This window comes from Carlito syrichta, unplaced genomic scaffold (assembly GCF_000164805.1).
Source record: "Carlito syrichta isolate Samal-C Ts95f unplaced genomic scaffold, Tarsius_syrichta-2.0.1 Scaffold143308, whole genome shotgun sequence".
Lineage (NCBI taxonomy): Eukaryota > Metazoa > Chordata > Mammalia > Primates > Tarsiidae > Carlito > Carlito syrichta.
In genome coordinates, this window is record NW_007087404.1 from 150,080 (window position 1) to 173,564 (window position 23,485).

Genomic DNA, 23,485 nt, shown 5'->3' on the forward strand with positions numbered 1-23,485 from the left:
GAGTGAGACTCCAACTCAAAAAAAAAAAACAAAACTGTTTTCTCTTTTGGAAAATACATCTCTAAGAGAAACACTACTGATTAATACAACCTACCTGTATAGGACTGCATTTGAGGCAGAATGGCACTTTACCTATGATGAGAGCACCTGGCCACTTCATTAGGTTTTCTAGCATGGTTGTGAGTATCTACAAACTGACACAGAACATGTTTTATTATAAATCATTTCTTTTTTGAGTCTCACTCTGTTGCCCAGGCTGGAGTGCAGTGGCATGCTCATGGCCACCCCAGCATCGACCTTCTGAGCTCAGGTGATCCTTCGGCCTCAGCTTTCCAAGTAGCTGGAACTATAGGTGCACTACCGTGCCTGATTAATTTTTTGATATATTGTAGAGACAAGGTCTCACCAAGTTGCCTGGGCTCAGGCAATACTCTCGCCTCGGCCTCCCAAAGTGCTGGGATTACGGGCTTGAGTCAGCCTATAAATAATTTCCTTTTTTTTTTTTTTAAAAGTCAGAGTCTCACTCTGTCTCCCAGGCTGGATGGAGTACAGTGGCATGCTCATGGCTACTGCAGCATCGACCTGCTGGGCTCGGGCGATCCTTCCACCTCACCTCTCAAGTAGTTGGAACTACATGTGCAAGCCACCACGCCTGGCTAATTTTTAAAATTTATTGTAGAGATGGGGTCTTGCTATGTTGCCCACGCTGGTCTCAAACCCCTGGGCTCAGGCAATCCTCTCGCCTCCACCTCCCAAAGTACTGGGATTAAAGGCATGATCCACTGTGCCCAGTTATGCTTCCTTTATATTATAGTTACACACACACACACACACACACACACACACACCACTTGAAATTGTGAAAAGGTTATACCTGAAATTGGGTCTGAAAAGGTAAAAAACTAATTCTAATTCTGAAAAGGTAAAAAACGAATGCACTAATTCTAGGCCAGATTTTTCCATTTGACAGATGGGGAAACTGAGATCAGAGAGCAGATGTGACTAATCTCAGGTCATCCAGGGCCATCTGTAATCTAGCCCCAGCCTTCTTTCCCAGCCCACTTCTCACTGCCATCCCCCTATTCCACTCAGGCTCACATTGTTTTCTTCTCTCTGCTTGTTGCAACCATCTCCAGAGGCTCAATCCCTATACGGGATTATGCTTGCAGTCCTCAGCACTTTGGGAGGCTGAGGTGGGAGGATCGCTTGAGCCTAGGAATTCAAGGCCATCCTGGGCAACATAGCGAGAGACAACATCATCTCTACAAAAAAGTACCCCTCCCCCCAAAAAAACAGCAGGGCGTGGTGGCGTGAGCCTGTAGTTCTAGCTACTTGGGAGGCTTAAGTGGAAGGATCACTTGAGCCCAGGGGATTGAGGCTGCAGTGAGCTGGGATCACACAACTGCACTCCAGCCTGGGCAACAAAGTAAGACCCTGTCTCAAAAAAAAAAAGAAAGGCCCATCCTCTGGGAAGCTGTGTCCTGGTGACCCCGCAGGTGTGCTCACTCTTTCCTCTGAAATTCCTTAACTTGCTCTGTGCTCTGCTACTGGCATGAGGTATATAGTCTCCTATGCTGACATCTTTACCCCATTTACCTCAAGAGGGCTCTGCTGTGTGTGCCCAGTGCCCAGCACAGGGCCTGGAATGGGGCAGGTTTCCAGAAAGACTCACCAAATTAAATAATTGACCCTGTTTGGTTGGGCAACTGACACAGGCTGGGTCACCTGGCTCTGGGCTGGCCACACTGGCTTAACAGGTCTGGCTCTCAAAAGTCTCACAGACTCTTGTCAAGACAAGACCTTTGTTTATGAATTCCTCCCTGAGGGACTGGATGACCATCCAGAGGTGAAGGGGGATCCTGAGATTGGCCTTTCTCAGCCTGGATGACCATTTCCAGGCCAGGGCAAGACAGGAGTGAGGAGAAGCAGAAAGAAGGGATCCTGCCTCTGCTCCTTGGTGCAAAGGACTTCAGCATCCAGCTCCCCAGCTCTTTCCCATTTGGTGGGGCAGGGACTTCATTATGCCTGGCTGGAGCCTTTCCCCTAATTCAATCACCTTTGTTGGTTGCATCTATGCACAGAAATAAGATTCTGCTTATTTCTGTGACTATCCCCAGCAGGGAGCAAAAGCCAGTTGTGTTCATACATCCACCTGACCACTGGCCTGTATCACGCTTCTTCCATGATTTCTATCAGGAGTGAATTTACTTTTGCATGCTATGTTCTTCTTTCCTGTTATTAGAATTCAGGGGGCTGTATGGAAACAATTAGCCCTGTGAGGAGAGGGGTCAGTGGAAACACAATATTCTGTCCAGGGACATAAAAGAGGGGGTGCTGAGAGAGACAGGCACTGAGTCAGTGGGAGGATATTTCACTCTGTGGTCTGACTGGCCACAGGACAGCATGTCAGAACTGGAAGGCTCCTGCCCCATAGAATGTGGGGAATCCCCATAGTGGGGTTGGGAGGTAGAAGCAAGAGGAAGGGGAAGGAGGGGTGTGGAGAGGAGTTTGCACAGCCAGAGTATGCACAGAGAAGAACCTAGTCAGATACAGAGGGCCCACCTTTACTGGCAGTGGTTAGTGGGCCGCACTCAGGTGTGATGGCTGATGACAGTACTCAGGTGAGCAGCAGCAGTTCTGAGTGCTGGGGGGGAGCCTTGGTTTCATATCCAAGGCGTCCAGGGTGATTTGAGGAGATCAATGACAGGTAGAAACTGAGGCTCAGGGCAGAAGGATCCGGTGGGAGTGGGAGTTACTTGCAAGCTGGCATGAGGGCTCGGTCTCAGACTCCTAAGCCTGTGTAAGGCAATGTGGGCCACTTCTGGTGGGTGCCACTGATGAGAGGAAAGTGCTCTAGGAGGCAGACTCGTGGGCTCTCAGTGGTTCTGAGACCAGTGGACAGAGATGACCTTGCGGATAGGAGGAAATCCTGACCCACTGAGTGCCAGCTCCTATGAGTGGACCCATATTGCCCAAAGCCCAGGGGACTGGATGGGGGGTAGGGCCTGCCACTCACCAGGCAGTCCTAAAGATAGGGGCTGGCACTCTGGTCAGGTAGGGACATAGCCTGACTCTTGGGAGGCTTTTATACCCCAAGGAGTGAGGCTGAGGCATGGCCTACTCTGGCTGAGTTCCACATCCAGGGCCTTCCTACCTCATCATTAACAGAGGGGGCATTCTCCTAGGACTCCCTCCCTGAGGCTAGGACGGCAGGAGTAACCCAGAAGAGGGTTCCCAACCAGACCAGAAAGGGACCCAGAAGGAAATATAGTAGCACCCCTTCCCCCTCTGAGAAGTCAGTACCTGTGTAGAGACTAGAAATTCCTTCCTTCATCCTTTATTCTCAGGAGAGGTGATAAACCCAGCAAAATGAAAGCAGCGTCCTTGGGGCTTACTATTTTACAGGCCAGAGCTCATTTCTAGGTCCTGGAACACTGAGTTTTATAAAAACAAAAAGCCTTGGGTAACCCCTTCGGGTCCCCTTCCACTGTGGGAGCTTTTCTGTCCTCAATAAATTCTGCTTTCTGAAAATAAATAAATAGATAAATAAAATAAAAACAAAAAGCCAGACACTGAGGCAGCCAGTATGGTCTCCAGGAGTATGATCCATTCATTTAAGCCTCTCTGAGACCTCAAGGTCAAAGGCATTCCAGAAGGATCATGAATTGTGGAGGCCCTGGGAGATGTTTCCGGTCACTGGGCAGCCACACTCAGCAGCGACCCAAGCAGCAGAGAAACCCCTCCCAGGACAGAGCCCAGCTCAGCAAGTAACTAGTGTTTCTTTGTTCTCAAGAGCAGTTGCTTGGAGCATGTAGAGGCCTGATAGGACAGGAGGCCATCAGTTCTTTCCTCTGGCCAAGCCTTTAAAAGATCTGGTCCCTCTGCCTCCCACCTACCCAGGCCCGCAGCTGCATAGGGCAGGCATTTGCACAACATTCTCACACCCAGGAGCTCATGGGAACACCATAGTAGTCGCAAGGGCACAGATTACTGTACCCATTTTTTCAGAAGAGGAGACTGAGCCTCCAGGGAGACTTCTCTGAGTTAAGTGGCTTGCTTAAGTTGCCACTTGGGATGGAAACAGAGTTGGAACTTAAGCTAAGATCTTTTCACATCATATGCTTTCCATTATGTGGCCCCAGAAAGCCTGTTCAGCAAGATGGAGGAACCATCTGATGACTCATGATACTAATAACAAACAGGCATCAAGCACTTGTAAAGTCATAAGATTATTACTACAAAGAAATAACTTAATTTAATCTCACACTTACCCTGGGAGATAAACGCAACTTATCCCTGTTTTATAGATGAGGAAACTGCGGTTCAGAGAGGGAAGCGTTTTACCCTGGTTCACACAGCTAGGCAGTGAATGTGCTGGGATTCAGAATAATTGGATTCAGGAAGGCAGTGGGAGGGCAGAGAGCAGCTCAGGAAGGGGAGGCGGTAAGATCGGTAAGATTGAGGTGACCAGTGTCTAGTGTCCTTGGGACAATGGGCTGCCTGGCCTGGCAGGGAGGGGCAGTTTGTGCCCAGGAGCTGGGGATTCAGACCAAGTAGGCAGAAAGGTGTGGATGGAGGAGAGCTTTCTGATGTTAGGCTGGGGAAGGGGGTGGGGAATGTAGAGAGTTGTAGTTCCAGAGTAGGGGAGTGACAGGTGCTAGATAGGGTTCTCAGGTGACCCAATAGGAAGCCTGAGCTGGAGAGGAGGGGCAGGCAGGAAGCTGCTAGAATCCATGGGCTAGGTCCCTGGGGGCACCCCTCCCATCTGAACATAAAGGGCTTTGGCACTGGCAGAGGAGCCAGAGTGACTTCACAGGCTCCACAGACAAAGGAAGGGGCCCAGCCAACCAGGTCGCTGTTCTCTGAACTCCCTAGGGGCCTCTGCTCTCAGCAGGATGTTCGGGTCACTGCTCCCTCAGCCCCTCTCTGGCAGAGAGCTTTCTCTGGGGTGGTAGTTTTCAACGGGGACTATTTGACTTTCCAGGGGACATTTGGCAATGTCCGGGGACATTTTTGGTAGTTACAACTGAGAGAGGTGGCTACCAGCATCTAGAGGAGAGAAGCCAGGGATGTGGTCAAATGTCCTACAATGTGCAGGACAGTGCTCTACAAGGAATTATTCGGCATGTCACATGTGCTGAGGTTGAGGAACCTGGCTCTGGAGCAAGCAGCAAGTCCCCCCATCCCTGTACTCACTCTTGAGGAAGTCACGAAGGGAACACCAGCCTTTTTATTTTACAGAGGAGAAAACTGAGGCTCAGAGGAGGTTGTGGCTTGTCCAAGACTGTGCAGCAAGTTCTTCAGTCAACAAATATCTATCGGGCACCTATTTGATGCTAGGTACTGTTCTAGTAGTGGAACTGGGACTACAACTCAATCGTTTCTTTATTTGTTTATCAACAAACATTTACTGTGCTGGCTGCTGGGGATGAATTGGACCCAGCCCATGGCCCCTCAGAGCTCAAAGTCCAGTGAGATGGACAGTCATACAGACAATAAGACAGTGAGACCAGGAAAGCCCAGGGCTGTCTGGAGAAATTCTGGAAGCCTTCTCAGAGGAGTGTGTTTACAAGCTAAGGTGTGAAGGAAAGTAGTAGTAGGTACCAAAGACTGAAGATTGGGTAGAGGGCTCCAGGCAAAGGGAATAGCATGTGCAAACGTGTGGAGGAGGGAGAATATGGCTCAATTAAGACCCGAAGATGGTTCTGTGTAGTTGAGTATGATATGGAGAGGGGAATAAGAAGTTACCAGGACCCAGATCTTATAGGGCCAAGAGTACCAGGCTGAGGTACCTGGACTACCTCTCTGAGTTGTGGCAGAGATGGAACAGGTGGCAGCCAAGGCCAAGAAAGCTCCCTAGACTGTCTGCTGGAGGGCTCCCCTGGGTCAGTGGCTGGGGAGGGGATAGGAGCTTCAGATGCCCTTTGTGGTTCCCTGAGTTATGCTGTTTCACTCACGGGCAGCCCTTACCCTGCTGGGTCCTATTGTGGAAGTCCCTCCAAGGCTGAGAGTGAAAAAGGTCCCCACCGCAGGAGGACAGCCCAGAGCCACCACCCAGTCCCAACTCTTGCCCTTTTGTCAATGAGGGTATGGAACCAAGTTTAAGAGAAATAGCATCCTTTCACTCCCATGAAATCAGTAATGACATATCAGATGAGCCCTCAGTCATCTACAAGGGAGTCCAGCTCTGTGGTTCGCATTCACAGCTTCAGTGACTGTCTTAACCCTTCAGCACTGGGGATTGTCTGAGTCCCCAGTCCCCACCATCCCACCCAGCCTTCCACACTTAGTTCAAATATGGTCTGTTCTGTGCTTCCTCCGACCACCTCCCCACCCCATCTAGAGCCTCCTGTTGCCCCCTCTGGGCTCCTATGGCACCGGGTAAGTCCCTCATCGTAGCCCTTGTCCCTCTGCATTGTCAGGGGCTGGCTGTTCATCTGTCTCACCAACTCCTGAAAGGACCTCAGGGACTTTAAATGTTTACAGGGAGATACAAAATGAATCCAGCAGGTAGACCTCATTCCTGTGTGACCTGAGGAAGTCAGTGAGCTTCTCTGAGCTTCAGTCTTCCCAGGTGCCTCCCTGGTATGTGTGAGGCCAGAGAATGACCAGTTAGCTTAGTAGGTAAGGGCACAGGATCTGGGATCTGACACTGGGGCTTAAATCCTGGCTGTACCATTTTCAGGCTGTGACCATGGACAAGTTCCTAATAGCTCTGTGCCTCGGTTTCTTCATCTGGAAAAAAATGAGGATAATAATAGTGTCTACCTCTTAGGGGGAATCCTATATCAGTGTCTCTCCTCTACAGGTCACTGTGTCTGACTCAGGAAACACACGTGTCCCTGTTGCTAGGCAGCTTGAGTATGCCCTTGAGGACCATGTGACATTGGGAAGGCATCTCCCAGCCCCAGCTGACTCTACTAGAAACGTGTTCAGACCTTCTCCTCTCTGCAGACCTCCCATCACCCGCTCTCCCTCCCAGCTGATGACCTCACTTCCTGCCTCACTAGGAAAGGTGAGGCCATCCAGAGAGGAGTCTCACAAGCTCCTGCCTCTGCCCCATTGGCTTTGGTGCCCATTTAGTCTACCTTCTCTGAGCTCCTGGTGATGAGCTGTTTAGGTTTGAAGCAGAGGCCGGCTGCCAGCTGCACAGTGGGTGGCAGTCAAGGCTCTCACTCTTGCAACTCTCTCCTTCGTCCTCAATTCTCTCTTCTCCACTGGGTCCTTCCCATCATCCCACAAATATGTGGTATTTCTTCCATCTTACAAAAACAGCCATTGCTACATTTTCTCTCCTCCCTTTGAAAGCACTGCCTCCACCCACAGCCTCCACTCTTTCCAACCCGCTCCAATCAGGCCTTGGCCCCTACTGCTCTGCCAAAACAGCTCTCATCAAGGTCACCAAATACCCCCCACATTGCTAACCCTGGAGAATAGTCCATTCTGGATTCTCCCATACGCGGCTCAGTAGCCTTTGCCACCATCAACCACTCTCTCCTTCTGGAAGTGCTTCTTCCACTTGGCTTCCAGATCATACCCAGCTTACCCTTCTCCCTCTCTGACTGCTCTTTCCTGGTCTCCTTGGCTGGGTCCCTCCTGTCCCTGACTTCTAGGAGTGGCCCAGAGCTCCAGATTTTAGAGCGGCCTTCTCTCTTTTCTGTCTACCCTCACCTCCTAGATGGTTTCCTCTGGGCTCATGAAATACTGTCCCTGTACGAGTGATGCTGGTCCTGACCTCTCTCCTACACTGCAGACTTGGCTTCCCAACTGCCTTTCCAACATCACCACTGAGATATCTAACCAGCACCACAAACCTCACAGGCTTACAACTCCATCCTTCTAGTCACCTTGGTCAAAATTCTCGGTTCTTTCTCTCGTGCCTGAGGTCTGGTCCATTAGCAAATTCTGTTGGCTGTCCCTTCATATATCCTAAGCTGACTCCTTGTCACTACTTCCACTCCTGCCACCCTGCTTCACACCCCCATCACCTCTTACCGGGACTGTGCAGCAGTCTCCTGACCACTGTCCCAGCCTCCACCCTTCACGCCTTCAGTCTCAGCTCAACCTATCTGCCAGTCAGAGGTTCTTTAAAAACTTGAGCCAGCTCCTGTCACTTCAATGCCCCAAGCCCTCCAATGGTTCTCATTTCACTCAGCATAAAATTCCCACAGCAGCCTACAGGCCTCATGGTCTGGTCACTGTTACCTCCCTGACCTCCTCATCTCTACTCTCCTTCTCACTCATCCCACTCCAGCCACACTAGCCACCTTGCTGTTCCTTAAGCATGCCAGACATGCTTCTGCCTCAGGGCCTTTGTACTTGCTGTTCCCATGCTAGGAACCTCTTCCCTCAGACACCTAGGTGGCTCACTCTCCTTCAGATCTTTACTCAATGCCTCTTTCTCAGTAAAGTCGGCTTACTGGATCCCCTGTCTAAAAATCTCTATCCCATCTCAGCTTCCCTAACCTCCTTTCCTTATCCTTTATCAGTCTCTAATACACACTGTATTTTACTTATTTACTTTCGAGATTTTTGTTTTTGTTTTCTTAGAGAGACAGGGTCTTGCTCTGTCACCCAGGCTGGAGTACAGTGGCTTGATCATAGCTCACCGAGGGCCCAAACTCCTGGGGTCAAGTGGTCCTCCCGCCTCAGCCTCCCAAGTAGCTGGGGCTGCAGGCATGCACCGCTGCACCTGGCTAATATTTTTTTAGTTTTCACAGGACAGGGTCTTGCTATGTTGCTCAGGCTGGTCTCGAACTCCTGACCCCAAGCGATTTTCCTGTCTTGGCTTTCCAAAGTGTTGGGATTACATGTGTGAACCATTGCCCACAGCCCTTATTTACTTTTGTTTACTTTCTCCCTCACACCCTAGGATGTAAGCCTCATGTGGGCAGGGATTTTTGCCTGTTTTGCAAAACTACATCTCCAGTGTCTAGAACAGTTCCTGGTGTGAACTGTTCTATATACTATATGTATAGAATGAGTCAATGAAATGCCCAGGGCTTTAGTCTCTTCATCTGGAGAAGAGATATACTAACAGAGCCTACCTCATGGGTATTTATGAGCTCACTTTATGAGCTGAGTGACTATGTGGATGCCCAGGACAGGCCCTGGCATACAGCAGGTGCTTGGCAGAGTACTCTGCTAATTTCTCCGACATACCCTCATGCTTTGTTAGGAGAGGAGACCGGGCAGAGCTAGGCCATGCTCTGCCTGGCTCCGGCCCACAATAATCCGTGCCTCTTCCTGGGCCCTCACAGGGAGCAGCAGGCGGGAGCCTTACCTGGGTGGATGTCCTGGAACAGGGACTTCCAGATGGTGTACTGCAGGGGTCCAGTGTACTTGGAGGTGGGGAAGTCTTCATATGTGAGGTTGGTCTCGTGGATTTTCCCCTTGAGCCTGAAAGGAGAGCAGGAGAGGAGGCTGCACCAGGGAGTAGATTTCTGCCCAAGGCCGGGATCTCCACAGCTACCTTCAGGGCAGTTGACATAGGATGGGTCGTGAGTGAGAAGTCTGTGGGACTCAGATTCAAGTGCTTGCTTGTGCTGCTTCCAACCACTTTAGCTATTCCCTCAGTTTTCTCATCTTTAAAGTGGGTACTATGTTAGCACCAGCCTCTAGGCTTGCTGTGAGGGTTACATGGAATAACATACATAAACGCTTAGCACAGTGCTTGGCTCATCATCAACTCCAAGTTCATGATATTAGCAATCAGTGTTGATCAACAAGCCACTACGTGTTATTAACATTAAAGGTGGCTTTGGGGCCAGTGAGGACTGGGCTTGAATCCTGTTTCCACCACTTACCAGATGAAGGGCCTTGGTCAACGGATCTAGCTTTTCTGAGCTTTAGTTTCTATAAGTGTGAAATGGGGAAGACAGTGGTAATGACCTTCAAGGGGGTTGATAGGGTTATAGTGACATAAAGCCTTTCTATAACAGCATGTAATAACATTTTATGAATAATATGTAATTTAAACACTATTTTATAATATATAATATACTGTATGACTGTAAATATTAAATATCACTTATCTGTAACATATACACAATATTTTACATATTTATCACTATAAATACGTGAAACCTTTAGCCCAGTCTCCCACCCACAGCAGATGTCCCATGAATGCTTGACAAGGATTTGAATGAGTGAATTCTCTGCTGGCGACTACATCTGCCTCCGCTGCCACTGCCCAGCATGGGCCTGTGGGTGGGGTGGGGGGTGAGTAGGTGACACCCACCTGGGGAAGGCCCCGGCAGGTGGGGCTTACCGCTCAGACAGGGAGGCCACTCCGGCCAGGAAGGTATGCCTGTCGGTTTCGGCCAGCCGCTCCTGCAAGATCTGGGCCCCCTCCTGCACCTTGCGCAGCTGCTGGCTATAGCGCTGGACCTTCTGCTCAATGTCAGTCAGTGTGCGGGCTGTGTCTGCCTCCAGCTCCTCCAGCATGGCCTTCTGTCGCTCGCGCAGCAGCCGGTGCAGCCGTTCGAAGGCCTCCCCGATGGTGGTCCGTAGGCTCTTGGTGGAAGACTGTGGGGAACAGTCATCAGGAGTTATGGTGGGGGGGAGTGGATGGGGTGATCCCTGGGTGATCAGAAGAAACTGTGAGCCTAGACACACAGAGAGGAAAGGGCGGGAAAGGGTACACTTGTGGGGTTCATGGCACATGCAAAGGCACGGTGGTATGAAAGGACTGGCGTGGCCAGGGGCAGCAAATAGTTCTAGGAGGCCCATTAGGAAATGGTCCAGGTGAGACAATGGGGCTTGAGCTGGAGGAGCAGCAGTGATAGTGAGGGACATAGCTTGAGAGCCGTCTAGAGGGCGGTCTCTTGGAGGCTGCTGGCCAACTGGTGAGAGTGGTGCAGAAGAGAAAGCAGCTGAGGAAATGCCCAGATTTCTGGCCTGAGGGTAGGAGGGATGGGGAAGCTGGGTGACCGGTAGAGGGCAGGGTGAAGATACTGTGTTTAGTCTGGGATATAGTGATGTCTTTTATTAAAAAAAAATAATAATTCATGGGGTTCAAAAAAACATGAAAAGGAAATCAAAGAGCTTTGACAACTGCAATGAGCTGGGCAAAACTTGGTGGTCTCTTACCCTGTCCTGCCACCCCCAAAACCTTCCAAATAAGGAACAAGAATTGGGACCATGATCAGAGGAGGTATGTATGGACTTGTGTGGTTCTCTCTGCCTCCCATGGGCACCGTGAGGCCCGGGAGCGGGGGTAGATAGTGAAGGCCACAGCCCAACAGCCCAGGCACGGTCCAAGGCGTAGAGAAAGAGCCTGGTTATTGCAAGAGTTTGATTCTAAGAGTTTTATTTCAGGCACATACTGAAAGTCTTATGAGAGATGGCTTCCAAGCTGGGACCTGAGGGATGGGCAGGATGTCATTTGGGGGTGGGGAGGACAGGCAGAGGGAACCGTGTGAGTAAAGGCTTAGAGTCAGGACGACACAGGGTACAGAAGTACGGCCAGGCTGCGACAGCATGTGGGGCCTGCCTCTGCAATTTCACTTTGTGGGATTCGGGCTAGGAGTTCATGGAGTCAGAAACCCCACTGTGTTCAGTGCCCAGGGCTCTGTGGGAGGCTCCACAAAGGCTCAATTAGGGCCTGTTCCCTCCCTGATGCGGCTGCTGGCCTGCAGGAAGAACTGCTGGCAGCGGGCCAGCCTCCCCGCGCATGCCCACCCAGAACGCCAGGCAGACAAAGAGGGGGCGGAGGAGAGGCTGGGGATGCATGGCCAGACTGCGGTGGCCTCTCTGAGCCCCGCAGGCGGGAGGGCTGAGATTTCTGTAGGGCCACATTGCTGAGGAGGAGATGGGATTTGTCCTCTTGGCCACCTGGAGCTGCCCTCCAAAGGTCCCCAGATCCCACAGCTACCCCTCTGGCCCCTCCTAGACCACTCTGCAGCAATGTCTGGCCCACTGGCCACCCTCCACTAGTTGAAAGTCTTCCCATCCCTGCGGCTGCTGCCTCTCTGCCTCTCATGTTTCTCAGGGCTCATCCTGGCCAGCACTTTCCTTTCTCATCCTCCATGCCCACCCTCATCTTCAACTCCCACTGCTTTGAGGATAGCTCCCAAGTCCATATGGGTGGGCTGCATGTCTCCTGAGCACCACACCTGTTATTCCAACAGTCTCCCCCTAGGGTTCCACAGGTCCTTCCAACTCACTCAGTTCACAAGTCAACTCTTGTCTTTGCCAAAAAACTCACAGTCAGAATGATCCTTCTAAAGGGCAAATGGCATCACTGCTGATCCTGTGTCTAGGAAATTTCCTCAGCCCCTGATGACTAGTAAGATGCAAAATTCCTTAAGCACTTCTCAATGTGATCCTAACTTGTCTCCCTAGCACCCCTGCAGTATAATTTCACCTGCTTAGAATGATCCCCTCACCCAAACCTTTTATTCAACTGGCAAACTTGTACTCATCCCACAAGACCTACCTTGAAATCTCCCTCCTCTGAGACATCTTCTCTAGTTTTTTCAAGTAATTAGGTGTTTCCAGAGTCTTTTGTAAACACTGTTTTTTGTTGTTGTTTTGTTTTGGTTTTTTGAGTTGGAATCTCACTCTGTCGCCCAGGCTGGAGTGTAGTGGCGCGCTCATGGTCACCCCAGTATCCATCTGGCTCAGGTGATCCTTCCGCCTCAGCCTTCCAAGTAGCCGGAACGACAGGTGCACGCTACCACACTCGGTTAATTTTTGATTTATTATAGAGATGAGGTCTTGCCAAGTTGCCCAGGTTGTTCTCGAACCCGTGGGCTCAGGCAATCCTCTCATCTCGGCCTCCCAAAGGGCTGGAATTACAGGCTTGAGCCACTGCACTTGGCCGTAAACACTCTTAATATACTGTTCCATGTTTTATGTATCCCTGGCTAGTAGGTGAGCCCCTCTGCGTAGGAATGACATCTTCCTCAGCCCTGCCCCCTATGCCCAAATCAGGGCCAGACTCAAGGATGGCAGTCAAGAGCTGCTTGAGGAGTAAGGAGGGAAGGAGGGAAGGGAAACCCAAGATTGCTCCACAGAACTGGGTGAAAACTCCATCTTTCTTCCACTGGGGGCCCAGTGTCTCCAGGACAAGAAGGAATGAATAGACAAAGAGGGAGAGGCAAGGAGATGCCAGCTCAGAAGCAGCACATCTGAGTGACAGCCACCCCAGGAGACCCAAGCACGTTCCAGATAGATCCTCCCAACCTCCCCAGTTAGCTGACCACAAAGCCATAGATCTTGCTGAGGATATCCCAGCATGAGGCTGAATATATACTGGGCTCTGGCATAACTGGACAGTAAGCTCCCGATTTGCCACTTACTAGCTGTGGGGGCCTTAGGCCAGTCCTTCAACCTCTCTGTGCCTTAGTTTCCTTGCTGATAATAACATTCCTACCCCACAAGATGCTTTTTCTCTCTTCATTCACTTATTTTACAACTGCTTATTGTGTGCCAGTTTTTAAGGAGTCCTGCTGCTGTGGAGGTGACATTGGGAAGACAATGAAGGGGACACAGTTTTCAGCACAGAGAAAGCTTCTGCTCAACTCGTGTGTCCCATCTACTCTAGCTCTTTCTAGGGCTGAGCCACCCTTCTCCAGTCCCCTCCCTTCAGTGCTGTGGCTGGAGAACAGCCCCCACCCCAGCCCACCACATGCCTTGGAACACCCTGGGGCCTGGAGGAGTTGGGCCCTTTCATAAAAACACCCTGCCAAGAATGCGTCACCCTGACAGGGCCGACCAAGGAAAACACAGAGCCTGAGGAGGGAAATCAGACAGGCCCTCAGGCCGGGCCATTGGAGGGGCAGGCGCCGCAGGAAAGCCGAGTCAGGCACCAGGTGAAATATGACCTCCAAAGCATCCATAGGCATTTCTTGTATAAACATCCCAGTCCAGACAGGAAGCGGGGCTGGGGGAACTGGAGGGGGAGGTGGCCCCACAGGACCCCCCAGAGGCAGACAGATGGACAGGAAAGCGGGGGAGGAAGAGGTCAGTGGAGAAAAATAGTGTGGGGAGTGGCGAGAAGCGAAGAGAATGCTGCCTGGGAGAAGAAACAGTCCGTGATACCCCCTCTCATCCAGAAAGAGGCTTCCTTTTACTTCTTGTCACCTGAGAGGCACAGAAGCATCAGACAGATGGGGAAACTGAGGCCGTGAGAAGTAATCAGGCCAGAGTCCTGTGACTATTTCTCATCTGTTGCCCACTTAGGGTCTTGCCCAGAGGCACTCTGGAATGTTCTGTGAAGAAATGTTTGTCATGACCTTCCTGAGACCTCACAGTGGGTTGGTGGTCGAGCTGGGGCACAGATCTGGGTTTCCAATGGCCTCTCTAGGCCCCAGGATGACCTCTGGAGGCCCAGAGCATTCCTAAGGCTCTGCTCCAGCTCTGGCTAATAGAGTGAGGCCAGGCTGAAATCACCCCAGATTTCACTGCACAGAGTCACTCCGCCCTGTGGGGACTCTACCAGGTGACTTCCTGCCCTGAAGTACTGGGAGGAGCCTAGCAGTCCCCACTGTACCAAAAGAAAGACTGGGGGCCCAGAGGTCACATAGTGAGTGAGTGGTGGGACCAGCACCCACATCCTTTTTCTCAGGTCAAGGAAAACGATTTTTCCCCCCGGAACCATTATAACCAGAGACTGTAGGATTTGGTCCTACTTTTCGGAGTCCATATCCCAAGGCCTAAGCTCAAAGGGAGATGATACCAGGGCTGGGCCACAAACCATCAGGGGGTCCTCAAGGGGGCATGCTCAGGGTTGGCTCCTCAGGGCAATGGATTCATTCGTTCATTCCATTAGAGACAGGGTCTCCCTATGGTTGCCCAGGCTGGAGTGCAGTTGCCAGTCACAGGTGTGACCACAGTGCACTGCAGCTTCGAACTCCTGGACTCAGCTGATTCTCTCACCTCAGTCTCCGGAGTAGCTGGGATACAGGTGCCAGCGCACCGGGCTTGGACATGTTTAATAAGAGAAGAGGAAAAAGAGACTGGGTACATTCTCCTAGCCCTTCAGGACGTCAGGGGTTTCCGGAGGGTCCCTGGTCCCACCCCAACTTCCTCGCAAAGTGGGAAGCGAAAAAACGGCCCCATCCTTAACCCAGGCACTAGCCCTTGCCCTCAGTCACCTAGGAGTGGATCCCGCCCCATTTACCTTCTCGGAAGGCCCACCCTCGGCCCGCCCCTCTCACGCCGGGCTCTCACCGCAGCCCTGCAGCCCCGCCCCCTCGTTCCCGACTGGCCCCGCCCCCTAGCCCTGCCGGCCCCGCCCCGAGCCCGGGCCAGACTCACCTTGGTCTCCGCCAGCTGTCGCTTGAGCAGCTGCAGCGCCTCCGTGTGCTCGCGCTCGCTGTCCTGCAGGGCCTGAAGCTGCTCCTTCAGCTCCCTCTGAAACGCACACAGGGGCGGGACTGGGGCGCGGGCCACACTTGGCCCAGGTAATCCGTGGTGATGAAGAGCCCAGCCCTGACTGCTGCCCGGTGCTGGGGTTATCGTGGTCTCTGTCCTTCCACCCTCCACCTGCCTCCCGTCACAGTTCAAGCACCACCAGCAAGTCCCGTAGAGTCTGTCTCCTAAATATCTCCAGGACCCGTCCCAGTCTTTCATTCTGATCTTCGCAACAGCCCCATGTCTGGCCATCCTAGAAGCTTCTGGTCGCCCTGTCGCAATCACCCTCCACATGCACGTTCTTCACTCCCACACTTGGCCGCTGGCTCCTGGTTGAGAATGCTCTGATGGGAACCGAAGCTGAACCACACAGTCCTTCGCTACAGACTAGCTGCCAACATTCTCTGAGCACTTAAACAGTGGGCTCCGCATTGTTCTTGCCCTTGGCTTGTATGAATGCATTTGAGCCTTTCAGTAACCCCAAGGTCAGCACTGTTATTATCCCCACTTTCTAATGGAGAAAAAGGCACAGAGAGGTCAAGAAACTGGTCCAAAAGCATATAGCTAAGCATGGAAGGGTAAGGCCAGAATTGGAACCCAGGCCACCTGGTTTTGGAGATGAGGATCTTGATGCCAGGTGACACGTTTTCTGCAGTGATGACACCCACAAGGAACAACAATGAATCTACGATAGGCAAGGTATTGACATTTTAAGCAAAAATAGGATCAACATTACTGATTTTTCCTTTGCTTTGGGTTCCAGCATGGTTTGGCAGGCCACTGCTAGTGATCTTGACATTGTTTAAAATTTTGATATTTGGCCAGGTGTGATGGCTCAAGCCCGCAATCTCAGCACTTTGGGAGGCTGAAGCAAGAGGACTACCTGAGCCCAGGGGTTCAAGACCAGCCTGGGCAACTTGGAGAGACCTTATCTTGACAATAAATAAAAAAATTAGCCGGGCGTGGTAGCACATGCTATCATCCTGAGTTTGTTCCAACCTGAAGACTTTCCAGGGCTGGGTGCAGTGGCTCATGCCTGTAATACCAGCATTTTGGAAGGCTGAGGCAGAAGGATTGCTTGAGGTCAGGAGTTCAAGACCAGCCTGGGCAACACAGCGAGAACTTGTCTCTCCAAAACAATAAAAAAAAATGTTAGTTAGGCATGGTAGTACGCACCTGTTGTTCCAGTTACTTGGGATGCTGAGGCAGGAGGATTGCCTGAGCCCAGGAGGTCAAGGCTGCAATGAGTTATGATTGCCCTACTGCACTCTGGCCTGGGCAACATAGTGAGATGCCAACTCAAAATAAATAAAAATAAAATAAAATAAAATAAAAATGACTTAGCTCTTGCTCTTTCCTCTGGCTGGTGCCCTTTACTTGCAGGATTTTTCATGGTGATTCCTTTAGCAACTCAGTGGCCGCCTTCTTGAAGAGTCTTACCTGACCACTCTGCATACAGTGGCATCTCCTTACACCCCTGTCAAACACTTAGATTCACAGTCTTCATCACACCTTCTGCTGTGTGAAATGACCTCACTCATTGATTTGACTGCATGTTTATCACTTGCCTCCCCTCTAGAATATGAGTTTCATGAGGGCAGGAATCTTGTCTGACTTGCTCCCTGCTGTGTGCCCAGTGCCTGGAATGGTGCCCAGCATATGGCAGGCCTCCATAATTATTTGTCAAGTGATAAATGGGGTGTGGAGGTAGATGCTTCAAGCACAAAGTCTGGTTGTCTACACACATCTGGAATCTAGCCCATTGTATCACAGCTGGTTGTTCTGTCCGTCTCTCCTTCAGCCCTATATTAACCCATGAGTCCTCCAGGGTGGCTCTTACTGCTCCCTCTCTGTATGTCCTGCACCCAGAAATGGCCTAGCACCGAGATGGTATGCAAGGAAGCTTGCTGCATCAATGTATTTTCTGGAAACAGCCGCCTCCAAATTCCCCAGTCAGCCTGGGCGGTGAGTGGTGCCAGGAAGGCTGACTTACCTGTTCACATTCGCCTCCCTCCCACTCATTCATCCTGTCAGACCAGGGAGTGTCCTCAGAAAATGTCTAGTTCAATTAATTTTACAGACTAGGTCGCAACATGGAAAAATGGTCATGATGACATGCTGAGGAAGAATGCAGAAAACAAATTTGCTTACTATTGCTTATTCATTCAACATATATATATATTTATTTTTAAGACAGGGTTTCACTCTGTCACCCAGGCTAGAATGCAGTGGCATGATCATGGCTCACTGTAGCCTCGACCTCCTGGGCTCAGGCAATACACTGCAACCTCAACCTTCAAGGCTCAGGTGATATACCGCAAACTTGACCTCCTGGGTTCAGGTGATACTCCTGCCTCAGCCAGTAGAGCGGATGGGACTACATATGTGCACCACCATGCCTGGACAATTTTTCTTTATTACTATTATTTTTTTATAAAGATGAGATCTTGCTTTGTTCCTCAGGCTGGTCTTGAACTCCTGGGCTCAGGACATCTTCCTGTCTCGGCCTCCCAAAGTGCTGGGATTACAGGTGTGAGGTACTATGCCCAGCCTCAACAAATATTTATTGAATAACTACTCTGTGTACCAGGCACTCTTGAGGCACTGAGATACAGCAGAGGACAAGACAGAGACAGTCCCTGCCCACAGGGACTAGTCTAATGGGGAAGACAGATAACAATAAGAAAAATAATAAAAGAGAGATAATTACCAATATGGTCTGTGCTCTAGAGAAAATAAAGCAGTGTGGGATGGGGGGGAACTTTAGGTAGAGTGGTCATGGTAGGCTTCTCTGAGGCGTAACACCAGAGATGACAGCTGTAGGATAAGGAGGAGCCAGCCATAAAAACAGGGGTAAGATAGAAACACAGGAGCAGCTTGTTTTGTGAAAGTAGAGGGCTTGCATAGACATAATGATTGGAACTCTGGCAGCCATCTCTGGTCATAAGGCAATTGTGAAGGTGGAAGTCACAAGCTGGAACCAAAAGAGTAGAAGAAAGAAGGAACCTGGGTCCTGTTGATAGTGGAACTGCCAGACCATCACATTCAGGGACATGATAGGAGGCTGGCTCTTTGGGAAAAAATAAAAAAATTTTAAAGCCCTGGCAGTGTTTACCAATTTCCATGGTGTAAATACTCTCACCAAAGTAGATTTCAAGCCATCAGTGTGAGGTTACTGGACACAGGATTGGAAGGAGACGCAGACAGCCAACTCTCAGGAGTTGGGCAGCCAGCTCCAGTACAAATGCTTGGGCTCCTTTCCTACGGACTTGTTACCATAAGGGAGAAAAGCCCCCCATCTAACTGCAGCCTAGAGTGGGCACTATTATTATTCCCATTTTCTGGTGGAGAAAAAGGCACAGAGAGGTAAAAAGCTGGCTCCAAAGCCAGTCTAGTCAGACCTCTATTACTAACTGCTGGCGGTCATTCCTAACAGATTCCTGTACAGCTGAGTCCTTGGAACAGATGAGTCACAGTCATCTGTCATTTGTCAAGAGTGCAGAAAGGTACCCCCCGATGGCTTTGGGTCTGTCCAGCTCAGGACACAGTGCAGCTGACACACAGATGTTGAGGAGATGGGCAAAGTGCTACAAAAGTGCTACAATCCTCCCCTTTGGAGGTCCCATGGGTTCACGGAAGACCCAGCCACCCAGGCGGCTCTTCCACATTTCTGAGACACTGCCCTCTAGGTCATGCTCCTCACATTGCTCAGGGCCCCCAAGGGACTTGGACAAATTTGTCTCTGATTTTGGAATCAGGGAACAAGGAGAGCTGGTTTGATACTTCCTCCTGAACCCTGGAAGCAATGGAACACTCATTGCCCATTCCACAAACACGTGCTGAGGCCTGCTTGGTACTGTGTCAGGGATGGAGACAGGGATGAGGGAAAAGTCCCAACCACAATGTTGCAAGGAGTGCATGTGTTAGGGAAACAGACGGACACACACAGTGAATGCTGGGATAGTACTGGGGGACCCAAGTCTGCTCTTTCCCCCAGTTCCCCATATCAGTGAAGGGCAGCTGCTCTCCCACTGCCATCCAAGCTAGAAACCTGGGATCACCCTGACACCGACCACCCTCACACCAATCCAGGTTTTCATCAGGTTTGTTCTGGAATTTGTTCTCTCCTCGTGACACCCATTACTCCCGGTTTGGTTCATCACTTCTCTTCTGGACTGTGATCTCAGGTTCCTCCCTGCCTCTGCACTCTCCCACTGCTTCAAGCACCCCACACAGTAGCTGCAGTGATGGTTCTAAAGGGCAGATCTGTAAATGCTTCTCTCCTTAGGGCCCCTCTGCAAGACTTCCACACTGTCTAGGAAGAAAGACACAGAAACTTAGGGTGGCATTCAAGGCTCTTCACCACTGGCCTCAACCTTCTTCTCCAGTCTTACCTCTTGGTCCAAACTTGTGCTGCCCAATATAGTAGACACTAGCTGCATGTGGTTATTTAAACTATAATCGATTAAAATGAAATAGAATGGGGCACCGGTCGCATTTTGGGTGCTCAGTAGCCAAATGGGACTAGTTGCTGCTGTATCAGACAGTGTAGATGTAGAATTTTCCATCGTTCCAGAAAGCTCTAGTGAATAGCACTGCTCTAGATGCACTAAACTTTTCCCAGCACTCTCCTCCAGGCCTTTGCACATGCTATGCACTCTGTCCAGAGTGCTCACCCACACATTTTTGTTTGCTTATTGGACTCCTACTCACCTCTTAAGACCCAGATCAAATGATACCTCCACTGGGAATTCATATCTCAAATGCTCCATGCTGTTGTCAGATCCCCTCTGTGTGCAGTGTCCCACACTTGCACCCTGATGGCACACACTGCATTTTGATTGTAGGGTTACCTGTCAAACTCTCCTAGATTGTCAGCTCTTGAGGGCAGGGACTGTGCAAGAGAGATGTTCACACTCTCAGTACCTAGGATAGGGCCAGGCACAGCTGGCCTCCGTAAGTGTTTGCAGGATGAATCTGCCCAGAGAAGAGGCTGGGCTGGCTCAGAACTCACCTCTGAAAGGTTAGGAGGGGAAGGAAGGGCTCCAGGCAGGTGGCTGGAAGAACCTGAGGGAACAGTTAACTTAAGAAAACCAAACCCTGGAACCCACAGGCAGAACCCACAGGAGGCAGCCTGAACTCTGTGTCACTGTGAACCTCCTTCTCTTCTTTGCGTTTCCTCTTAGGCCGGGGCGGGGGGGAGGGGGTTCAGAGAGGCTGGTTCTGCCACCCACTAGCTGTGTGACCCTGGGATGTCATCTAACCTCTCTATGCTCCAGTCCTTTGCCTATGAAATGAGGATAATCATACCTCCTAGGTTTGGGAGGGTGAAATAAGACAATAGTAGAAAGAAGCCTCACAGGGCACAGAGTCTGGCATGCACTGGGTGCTTGGGACACAAAGTTGTCACTGTGTCCTGTGTGAGGTTCCTCAGTCACTTCTTCATGTCCTCATTCTCACTGTGTCCAGGTGGCCCCTCCCTTCCTCCTCAGACAGCCAAAGAAGAGGCTGAAGGGTCCATCTGGCCCTACCCTTTGGATTGCCAGAACAGGAAACACAGGTCCAAGGAAAGGGCCTAGGCCCATGGCCAAAGAGCTTGACAGAGGAGAACCAACTGGAAATTTTACTCCCAGAGAGAGGTTAGAAAGGAAACAGGAACCTGTTGATAAACTCCCAAATGACAGAGATGACCCCGAGGAAGGACACTGGCAATGGCAGAGGCTTGGGACCACAAGGGCTGGAGGTACACATGGTTTGGGTTTGCATTTCACAGGCATGGGTTGTTGGATTCTCCCAACACTCTGCAGTATTAGTGCCTTTATTATGTCCATCTCACAGAGGGGAAAACTGAGGCCCAGAGAGGTTAGGCAGCCTGCCTAAGGTCATGCAGCTAGTAAGAGGCAGAGGAAAGGCTCTGAATGACCCCCAAAATCCATGTTCCAAATCACTTGATCTCTCTGCCTCCCATTCAATTTATTGCAGCAATAATTTCTGAGCACCCACTGAGCAGGAGGTTTTAAGCTGGCCACTCTGGGACTGTAAGAGACAGTCCTTGCCCTTGAAGAGTTTGCAATAAGTCAAGGAGGCAGAAACTCGAATAGGTAGAATACTAGGGAGAACAGGATAAACATTGGGAGCCTGCCTTGGATCCAACGCCGCTGTCACCACGTGGCTGTGCTTGTGATACCCTCCCTCCACCTCAGTTTTCAAATTTGTAAAGTGAGGCTATAACAGCAGCTGCTCCCTAGGGCTGCTGTGAGGACTAAAGGGGCTTAATTCATGACCTGAGATGATGCACAGGTGAACTCAATCAATCTCAACTGTCATGATCATCATAATAATTATAATTACTTGTAAAACTGGGACTCAGAACTGGGGGAGCTTCAAGGATGGAGTTTATTTCTGATGGGAGGACCAGGGATGACGGATGGGCAGGGTTCCTTCAAATCTCCAGGATGGGCCAGAGCACTGCAGGTGGGGAAAACTAGTCAGGTAGGGGCACACCTGGCATGTGCAGGAAGTGAGGGCCAGGCATGCGACAGGTGGGTGGAGTCACAAGCTGGAAAGGTCAGTTGGGGCTAGCTGGGGCATGGGAGTGGGCGGTAGAGGAGGCCTTGAATGTCAGCCTGGGAGGGTTGAACTCTGTAGGGCCCCATCAGAGCTGGGGCAGGGCAGGATGAGGAGCCTGGGAAGACGTGCCTCAGAGGGCAGAGCCCCAGCTGGTGCCGTCCTGATCACCCAATTATGCAAATATTCCAGCTGCGAGGTTATGAACACCTATTGGTTTGAAGAGGACAGGACTGGTGGGGAGACAGGGAAGCAGGGCTCAAATGTCCCCAAGGCCAGACATCCTCTCCTGCGAAATCACCTCTCTTCCTGGCCCAGAGGATAAAGCTGCTGTGGGAAGCTATCCTGGCTCTTGCTTCGGGGATCCTTCTCATCCCAGTGGAGACAGCCCGAACACTGGAGTCAGGTTCAAATCCCAACTGCATGACTTTGGGCAAATCACTTCTTCCCCTCTCAAAGTTCATCTCCAAGAGCCTCACCTATAAAATGAGGATAAATGCTCCTTCATGAGGTTGTGATGAGGCTAAAAGAGACAGCACCTATGACAGGGCCCAGTGCAGCGCTGCACACAGTAGTTGCTCACACCTCTCCTCTTTCCTTCTCTGACCCAAGGATGCCAGACAACGTGGCAAGCTGGACTTGCCTCTCCTTTTTCCTTCCCCCACAGTCCTTAATCTACACCCAGAGCCCTGGATGCTCCTGTTCCTCCCAGATGATCTTGATTCTTTTGTCTTCAAGCCCCAACCTTCCCTCTGCACCTCTGAGCTGCATAGTTTCTGGCAAGACCTGGCTGCTCTGTGCCTCCAGGGTCTCCCACTGGTCCACCGTGCACACTGCCCCAGAGTGCTCCGTCCACAGGGCAGATCCGACCAGGCTGCACTCGCCTGCTCATACTCATTCCTGGCTCCCCAGCATCTTCAGGATCAAACCCAAGCTCCTCAGGTGTGTGAGTGCATGTGTGTGTGTCCAAAGTCCTTGCTGAGCTGGTCAGGTCTCATTTTCCTATTTTGACCTCCCCACCCCATACCCTCCCCTCCAGCCACAACAAAACGCCATGTAAGTTCACCCACATGCCTATCCCTGGTCAGATAACCTGAGTTCAAGTTTTAGCTTCAACGACAGTGTCTTTGTGACATTAGGCATGGTTTCTTTCTTTTTCTTTTTTTTTTGAGTTGGAGTCTAACTCCAGGTTGGAGTGCAGTGGCACGCATGCTCACGGCCACCCCAGCGTAGACCTGCTGGGCTCTGGCAATCCTTCCACCTCAGCCTTCCAAGTAGCCAGAACTATAGGAGTGCACTACCACGCCCGGCTAATTTTTAAAATTTTATTGTAGAGATGATGTCACACCAAGTTGTTTGTTCGGGCTGGGCTTGAAACCACGGGCTCAGGCAATCCAATCGCCTTGGCCTCCCAAAGTGCTGGGATTACAGGCTGAGCCATCGAGCCCGGCCTTGGCATGGTCTCTTTAGAAAAAAAAAGTTTTTATTGAAGTAGAATATACATATATAATTTACCTTTTTTTTTTTTTTGAGTTGGAGTCTAACTCTGTTGCCCAGA

General features: G+C 50.8%; 1 protein-coding gene across 1 annotated transcript in view; it reads right to left on the reverse strand.

The window, feature by feature from the left end:
* Window positions 1-23,485, reverse strand: part of TRIM62 (tripartite motif containing 62) — a 28,230-nt gene that overhangs the window by 2,248 nt on the left and 2,497 nt on the right. Inside the window, exons 2-4 of the mRNA XM_008050249.2 lie at window positions 15,265-15,360; window positions 10,271-10,527; window positions 9,284-9,399 (exon numbers count right to left, since the gene is read on the reverse strand). Coding sequence (XP_008048440.1) covers window positions 9,284-9,399; window positions 10,271-10,527; window positions 15,265-15,360 — 469 coding nt within the window. The remainder of the gene's footprint in view (window positions 1-9,283; window positions 9,400-10,270; window positions 10,528-15,264; window positions 15,361-23,485) is intronic.